Consider the following 8723-nt stretch of genomic DNA (forward strand, 5'->3'; position numbering starts at 1 on the left):
GGGGACAGGGCAGCCTGGGATTCCTTGAAAAGCTCTTGTGCATTTTAAGTTGTAACAGCATTGCAGCCAGTATCTGCCATCGCTAGCAGCTCCTAAAGGTGATTCAGTGAAGTTCAGGCAGACACCATTTTATAAACTGTTCATTACTTGTATCTTGAGTCTGCAGTCAATAGGAAATAGTTGTATAAATGAGAAGGCGTTGGTGAGGATGTTCAAGTTCCTTCGAAATGTATTTTGAATGCTGTTTACAAATTGTTTCTAATGTGCCTTTAGGCTAAGTGGCTGGAGAGGCGAGGTTTAGAATCAACAGGAAGACTTTACAAAGACAGGTCATGCATGGCTTTTGGTAGCCCCCTGCCTAGCGCCCTTCCCGCTGAGGGCCTCCAACAGTCAGGATGCGGCTCCATGATCCGTGATGGGCACACACAGGAGCAAACAGTGAGTGCCTTGAGGGAAGGGACATGCTGTTATTTATATTCATTGTTGTTTGTCAAGAACCTCAAGGTGGCAATTGACTGGCCCTTGTCCAAACCAAACTCACTACTATCAAGTTGATGCTAATTCATAGTGCCTGGGGGTTTCCTTCATGCGAGAAGAAAGCCTCATCTTTCTCCTGAGGAGTGGCTGGTGATTTAGAACGGCCGACCTTGTGGTTAGCAGCCCAATGCATCACCACTATGCCACCAGGGCTCCCAACTGGCCCTTAGCATATCCTTAATTCATAGTGCCAGGGGCCCGAAAGTATTGTGTCTCCGTTAAGCAGGAAATAGAAACACCCTGGGTAGAATGACATCACGAGAAAGCCTATCTGAAGCCTGTTCTGAACTACACGTTCAACAGTGATACTACAGTGGAAATTTTCATTCCTTTATCCTTTAAAACTCTCATCTTGAAGTGCTCTGGAAGTTGAGACTCTTAGCCAGCCTCGTGAGAGTAAGTGAATGGATTCAAAGGTCCTTCTTAGCTACATCTGACATACAGGGACAGCAAGGTTTGAAATGAAGCCCAGGTCCCAATGTGGGACAGTGTCTCTCTAGCAGAGGGAATTCCTCTTGTACATAGCCAATTAGACTTGGGGGAGGGAGAAGCGCTGGTCTTGCCATTCATGTTTCAGGATACCATCAAGGGGAATGGAGCGACAGAGAGGGAATGGGCCACACAAGTACAAGGTTAGCGTGACAGTTAATTGGAAGTCTGAAGAAAAAGAGACTGGCTATTCTGCAAGATGGTTTACTGGCTGAGGCTTCAAGGCCCCCTGGCAAGCTGAGAATTAGATGTGTTCCATTTTTTCTTCACTGGAATGAATCATGCCTCTGGCGGCAATTTTGTATGTGTGTCCAGAGTCGTGGTTTATCAGCTCCTTTCTGAATTATTGCTTTTCACTCCCTTCCCACTTGACAGCGGCCAGAATGAAGTCCGTTTGTCCCTGGGGAGGTAGAACATTCTGTTTTGGAGGGAGCAGTGGGTTACATCTGCCACACAGGGACATCCTGGCTCCAGAAATCTTCTCCCGACCACGTACCAGAAGACACCCCATTGTCTGTCTGCCTGGGTCGGCCCTGGCTAGTGGCGCAGCAGCTTGGCAGCTAGAGAGGGGCACAGGGAGTAATCGCGTCTTTCCTCCTTTAGCAGGACAGGATCTTGAGGAAGGCTTTGCGAAACTCAACATTGAAGGTGGTGTAGATCACGGGGTTGAGGGCACTGTTCACGTAGCCCAGCCACGTCGTGGCACTGTAAAGCTCCGGGGACACGTGGCAGGCTTGGCAGTGCGTATTGAGAACGTGGGTCAGGAAGAAGGGCAGCCAACAGACAATGAAGGTCCCTAGGTTGCAAATGGAGAGAAAAACTAAGTAAGGGATCTGCTTCCTCTTTTGATTACAGCAACTTCAAGTCGATTATTTTATGCCATATCCACTTAATTTTTGTAACCCTAGGAAGTCAATGTACCTATTCCCTCCCTGCCTTACCCCCATCCTTTTTTTTAAAAAAAGAGAAACACATGTTAATATCTTTGAGTCGTCTCAGGTGTAGGTGCAGGAGACACCGCTCCTGCGGTTGGGGAAATTACAGCGAGGTGATCTAGTGAAATCCCTTGTAGATCAGAAGCAGGGCTCGCCGATGGCACCGTGCGTGATGTAGCTCTGGTACGTGGGATTTCCTAGTTGTTTGTTTTTAAAAAACTGGATGGCACTACGGTATGTGGGACTTCCCAGTTTTTAAAAAAACATTTTCTTTGTTTTAATGAAGTTTATCTTCTTCTGGTATAAAAGTTGTGATTCTATGCATCATGGAAAGCTTGGCAAATGCAGAAGAGCAGAACGAGGGAAAATAGTCACCCACCATTCAAAGACAATCACTTTTGACATCTGGTGAAGTTCTGTTCAGACTCTCTTCCTCTGCATTTTAAATAATCTAGTTGTTATCATGCCATATGACTACAGTGTTCTGCATCCCAATTTTGTCATTTAATTTTTTAAAGTAAGTGTTTATTAAATATGCAATATGTGCCCGACAATTTCATTGAATTAGTATCTTACTTATTCTTTGATTTACCCATTATCATGCCATGCGATAGATAAGAAATCAAGGCTCAATTGGGGGGCTTCTTTTGGTTTCTACATTTTAGGCTAGGTCTTTTGAATTTCCACCGGAGTTAACATGCATACACAAACATTTTGATTCCATACCTGATAAGTGTGGAATTAAGTCATTGGCTTTCCAGTCCCAATGAACTGTGTTTACTCCAGCATCTTCCTCTAGCTCAGCTAATGCCACTCAACATGATTCCTCCCAACCTGCCCAAACTCACCCAGCACTATGGCCACCATCTGGGTGGCCTTCTTCTCCCTGAGTGGCACCGCCCGAGGCTGCAAGGGCCCCAGCTTCAGAGACGTCGACAGCCTGCCGTTGCTGAGCTTCCGGACCTCTAAGCTGAGCTTGGGGGCCATGGTTGGGCTGAGGGAGTTCCGACTCCTTTCTTCTCTTTTCAGCTCCGATTCCTCTTGGAAACCTGGCCGTGCCAATGCCGTGTCTTGGCAGATGCTGTAATAGCGCTTCAGCTCTGTGTGTGCTCGGCCCGGGGAGAGGGGCTGCAAGTGTGACAAGAGAGGGTCCTGACATTTCTGGGGATAGTTTTTATCCTCTGGATGTTCCTGAAAGGGAAAGAGAATGTAAACAAGGGACACCATCATTGCCCCAGAGCTCTAAACAATGGAAACCATCATTGCCCCAGAGCTGTGGCCGAGTCATGGAACCAGGGAAAGTTCTGGCAAATGAAATCCGCTTCTGGTGGGAAGGTCTTCACATAAAGTGTGTCTGCGGACGACCACTCCGCGAGACGGGCCACACAAGTCTGTAGGCGGACCTTTTCAAGTTCAAATGACCTGGGCCTACTAAGGACATAGGCTACTGCTAGGACACAAGCAGCGATAAGTGGAACACTGCACTCTTTACGAGACCCATGGTTCCATTTCTTCAACAAATCAACAGCAACAACAATAGTCATAACTTTTAGTTGCAAAGGGTAACTCTTAAATTTTTAAAAATTCAAATCAACTAGTTGTTAAATGATTCATAAAACAACTGGGGAGATTTGAACACTGGCTGGATATTTAGACGAGATTGGGCGTGTTCAGGGCGGTATGGTCGCAGACTGGCTGGATATTTAATGAGAGTATTGTTGCTGTTAAAGTTGCTTTTGATTCACGGTGGACCAGTGTAACAGAGCAGGACTGCCCCATAAGACTTCCTAGGCTGTCGCCTTCTGTGGAGCTGTTCTTTCTCCCAGAGAGCTGCAGGGTGGGTTCAAACCACCAACCTTTTGGTTAACAGCCAAGTAGTTCACCCATGCAGTACCAGGGGTACTTTGAATAGCATTAGGTTTTTATTTTGTTTCAGTGTGATGTAGTATTGTGGTTATTTTTATTTATTTATTTTTTTAAAGAACCCATATCTGTTATAATGATGGGTGAAATTATACGATGATTGGTATCATCCATAATCACACATGTTAATGTTGGTAGGAAGGGAGATGAAATGACATTGGCCAGGAGTTTATAACTGATGGGCTGACTGTTGGAACCGGAGGGCTTGTAATATTGGTCTATTTTTTATTGAACATTTTTATAATAAAAAGTTAATAAATGAAGAAACTCCAGGGTATTCATCTCAGCTTTCCTATTTAGTAGCTACATATATGGACAAATTAATGAAATATCTTTGGGCCTCATTTGTAAAATTTGTCAATAATGTACTATCTCTTTCAGAGGGTTATTGTGGAGGTTAAATATTCATTTTATCTGTGTGTAGAAGATAAGTCCCCGTGAAGCTTGAGAAGTTGGGGATGTTCAGATTGGGAGCTAGCCAGAGTGTTTTGAGGATTCTCATGTCACCTTCTTGAACATCTAACTGGCTCCACCACACCCTGGTTCCTCGCCTGCAAACTCTGCTCCACACGAATCAGCCGATGCTCTACCAGAACTCAGAGTTCAGGGGTTGACCGCCAATCAGGATGGAAAAAGTAGCATAAAAGCCTTTTTGCCTTTATTCTTGCTCCTTTCCTTCTATCTTTCTTGCATCTCTTTTCATTGGGTCCCCCTACAATACTGTTGAGGCTCTGCTTGTATTTGCAAAACTGGGGAAAGCGTTAACTGTGGCCATGACCTTCCAGGAAATAGTTTTCACCTTATCTTCTTCCTCCAGCATCTTTTGGTTAAGAAAAGAAATTTGGAGAGTGGACCTGGCATGAGTTGTCTCTGAAAGTAAATACTGAAAGTATGTACCTATTGCTGGCATCTCTCTCTAGTTATCTGTCGTCTATCTTTAGATCTATATCTAGATCATCTGTCTGTCTATCATCTATGGAGAGAGTGGTCATCATCTGCACTGCTTTCTATGTTCAAAGAAACAGACAGTGTCAAACTGGAGTAGGAGGCAAGACATTCTAACTCCCATGACTGTAAAGGCATTGGACACTTCTTCCCCCACAGTGGCAGCTAGGGCTCTGGCACACGAACCAAGCCTGAGAACTTGAATCTAGAGATTTTCACCCTTGAATATAGAGCCAGTCTAGAAGAGCAACATCCCAAACTCATCGAATCGTGAGGACCTTTAGGGCCCTGTGTTGTAGGTCTCCTAAGGAGATTCTTCGTTTGAGCTGAATAACCCCCTCTGAAGCCATTCTTCAGCCTTTCACGGAGTCTTTGAATCACTTGACAGCTTTCTGGTAAGATCCCTTTCTCTATACAAGTTAGCAAGCATTGCGACCCAGAACCCTCCCTAGTTTGGGAAGTTTTCTGCTACTCTCTCTTTAGACCTGGGGATCACTGTTTGCCATGTGCTTCAGGCACAGTGTACTCAAAAACATTTCTTGAATGCATGCATGCATGAAAGTGGTCTTCAAAATGATTTAATGTCTTAAAAACTAGATTTACAGATGCTTAGGGATTCTACGATATATATGTATGTGTAGCTATGGATAAAGGAGATTTTTATTCATTAGGTATATTCTGTTTTCTTTTAATGACCCTATTATAACCAAGACTTAATTGATTAAATGAATAAATAAATGAAACGAATGGTACGTTTCTTCAGTGTTTATGCTTGTAATTGAGCTGACATATAGATCTCTAAAAGGGACAGCATCCAACTTCTAACTGAAACTAGGGGACTGGAGGCAAGCTATCAGGAATGCCTATAAACCTCAGGTTTGAGAACTCTGATCTACAACAGGGTTTATCCATTTAACAGATGTGGAGACTCCATCCCACAAAAGGAGAGTGATCCTCCATCAATTAGATGCTAGTATATTGTTTTCTGCCCCCTCCGAAAACCCTTTGTCATCACCTCCGAGTCTGACATGAGGGGCCATGGACTTCTCTTGCATCTGGGTGGCAGAATACTCCACTGCCATCTGGCAAGTGAAAACCTAATTCTCCATACTCCTGGTCATACCAGCCTCTTGGGTCTCTGATCTCTCCCTTCGTAGCCATTATTTCTCCTGTTTTTGACTTTGGAACCTGTGCGTACCTTTTACCTGCTCTAGTCGTATAGATAGGACTCCCTTACACCAGGCCTATGTAAAAACGGCTAATAGAACTAGAGGAGCTGCAAAGATGAGGAAGGACCTCGACAAGATGGATTGACACAGTGGCTGTAACAAGGGGCTCAGACAAGGACAGTTGTGAGGGTGGCACGGGACTGGGCAGTGTTTCCTTCTGTTGTGCAGAGAGCCGCCGTGAGTCACAGCTAATTCGACGGCACCTACCACCACCACCACCAGTTTGGACAAGACCTGTGCCTTCATCATGTGGAACCTTATTTCTCATAGCAGTGGCGTATAGTGAAATGCAAAGAGTGTCCTATTATTGAATACCTTTGGCTCTATTCTGCACTCTGGTTGCTGGAGGAAGGCAGACCGGCTTTCAGTTGAGAGATCAAGGCTTAGGATGACCATCACATTGCTTTGCCTTTCCCTACATTTAGAGACTTGAAAGTCTCACTGTAGTCCCCTTGTCTGCTTGCCTCGGATTGTTCCTGTTTGTCTCATTGACACCAGAGTCCCTCTAATGCAGGTATTTCTAGATGCTATCTCCACCTCACGCCCCAAAGTGATTGGGCTCCAGCTATTAGTATCTAGCCTAATAGTTTCAAGCATTCTGAATATCATTTCTGAAGCTTCCTTCGGCGCAATCTCTGGTCTGGCATGTATCATAGTAGAGGTGTGCAATTGGACTCAAATTCCATTTTCTGGAGAAGCAGAATCAACATTACCCAGCATATTGACAAAAGGACTCTTACTGTTTTCCTACCAAAGACATAGCCTACTTACCATTTTCCCTGTGGCATCTGATGGAAATCTGGCCCTTATTGAAAACTGCCGAATAGGGTGCAGCCGGAGACAAGTGGACTAGGATGGGTTGAAAGAAGAGCCAGTCAGTTGTGGATTAGACTCAACATAGTTGTTATGTAGATATCAATTATTTGAATGCAGCATGTTCATATCCTCAGCTGTGAGTCCCGAGCTCCTGTTTTATGGGAGCTAATAGTCTTGTTCTATTCAAGTCTTGGGAATGTCAACTTTGGGCCCAAACAAACAAACAAACAAACAAACCAGCCAAAACAACAACAACAACAAAACCCAAACCCCATAAACAGCCCAAACTCACTGCCATTCAGTCAATTTTGACTTATGGCAACCTTACAGGGTAGGGTAGAACTGTCCCTGTGGGTTTCTGAGACTGTAACTCTTTACAGGAGTAGAAAGCCTCATTGTCTCCTGCGAAGCAGCCAGTGGTTTCGAATTGCTGACCTCATGGTTAGCAGCCCAATGAGCAGAGGCTGTATAATATTCCCACCACTCCTAGCCGATTGTAAGTGATTGATATGCTTCCCTTTAGGCTTCAAGCACCTTGTGAGTAAGCTACTCTGTGCAGGAAGTTAAGCAGACTTTGCAACTCAAGCGATTGGAGGATAACTGTTGAGGCCATGATATTGCTTTCTGAATCAAGAAATACTCAATAGAAAAATATGATTAGGATTCCATCCCATCAGCTAGTCAGACCCTTCACATGGGGGCAGATTAGTAGGAGAGGTTTCCACTGACTCCTGTGATTCTTGGGATGAGCAGCTTGGACTGAATGTTAACCTGGGACCCCACCAGCAGTCCATGGTGCAAGGGCCACACGGAAACCTCAAGTCCTTGGGAAATCGAAGCTGCTGGTCATTTCTGGAGAATGAAGCATCTTAGACAGGAAGGAAAGCAAGCCAGGATACAAGGCCATCATCTTTCCAAGTAAGGTGGGCTCCAGGGAGGATGTCACTCTTGAGATTGGATTAGCTGCCTCTGGAGGATAGCCAATCACAGCAACTTACAGGGGAGGGCTCACCCATCTGCATGTGCCACATGCAACATACAGACAAAAGCATGCGCTGCCAGGGGCTGCGGGGCTGGGTGCTGTGCTCCCTCGGAACCCGCTCCGGTGCTTACTTGTTGGGGGAAGCCGGGCCTGACACTGAAGCATTGACTGTTCTGTCGCGTGAGGATCCGTTTTCGTCTCCTTTGTCTTAACACCACGTAGATCCTCGCGTAGACGAGCACGGTCACTACAAAGGGCAGGTAGAAGGACACGACTGAAGAGTAGATGACAAAATCAGGATTGGAGATGGAGCAGACGCTGGGGTCCCCTGTGCGGGAGAGAAGGAGAGACAGGACAGGTGTTTGCAGACCCTGGGGAAATACTAGCCCTCCGTGGGGAGCGCAAAGGATGGACGCCTCTAGTGTGCAATGTCTCCACCTTCTTATCCACGCGGGGCTCTGAGCAGCAGGGGTTGTCCCTGCCACTGACACGCACCCTCATCGTTTCCTAGTTCAAATGCTGCCACATCTTTGGAAGTGACCTTGAGTGTTTCAGTCAGACGCAGCTCTTTCTTCCTTCGTGCCCTTTATTTTTGCCCCTTTGGGGTAGTTACTGGACATGACCTGTGTGGTGGGGATGAAGGGAAAGCTGACTTCGACTCCTGTGCTGTCAGCTCCGTGAGGATGGGAGGTTTAATTACTTTTTGAGTCATTGTACTAAGGGCAGTCCAGTGAACCCTCGCCACTTCGCGCTTCGACTTCCGCGGCTTCACTCTATCGCGGTTTTTGCGTAACAGCACCCACTGCCTACACCCGCTCCTTCAGAGGAAAAAGACGGCGACCCACCTGTAGAGTACATCCCTTAAGT

The 8723-nt window shown here is 45.8% G+C and overlaps 1 protein-coding gene across 2 annotated transcripts in view; it reads right to left on the reverse strand.

Annotated features, from left to right (window-relative positions):
- Positions 1 to 1566: 1566 nt before the first annotated feature.
- The window catches only part of DRD3 (dopamine receptor D3), a 46064-nt gene continuing 38907 nt past the window's right edge, over positions 1567 to 8723 (reverse strand). Inside the window, exons 4-7 of one of the 2 annotated variants that reach the window (XM_013005634.2) lie at positions 7988 to 8184; positions 2957 to 3089; positions 2810 to 2857; positions 1567 to 1822 (exon numbers count right to left, since the gene is read on the reverse strand). In XM_013005634.2, coding sequence (XP_012861088.1) covers positions 1626 to 1822; positions 2810 to 2857; positions 2957 to 3089; positions 7988 to 8184 — 575 coding nt within the window. In that variant the 3' untranslated portion in view covers positions 1567 to 1625. Of the gene's footprint in view, positions 1823 to 2809; positions 3090 to 7987; positions 8185 to 8723 lie in introns of both variants that reach the window. The other variant, XM_004706411.2, reaches the window with a different exon arrangement.

The sequence above is a fragment of the Echinops telfairi genome, unplaced genomic scaffold (assembly GCF_000313985.2).
Source record: "Echinops telfairi isolate 266 unplaced genomic scaffold, ASM31398v2 ScPeMD7_6;HRSCAF=24_0, whole genome shotgun sequence".
Taxonomy (NCBI): Eukaryota; Metazoa; Chordata; class Mammalia; order Afrosoricida; family Tenrecidae; genus Echinops; species Echinops telfairi.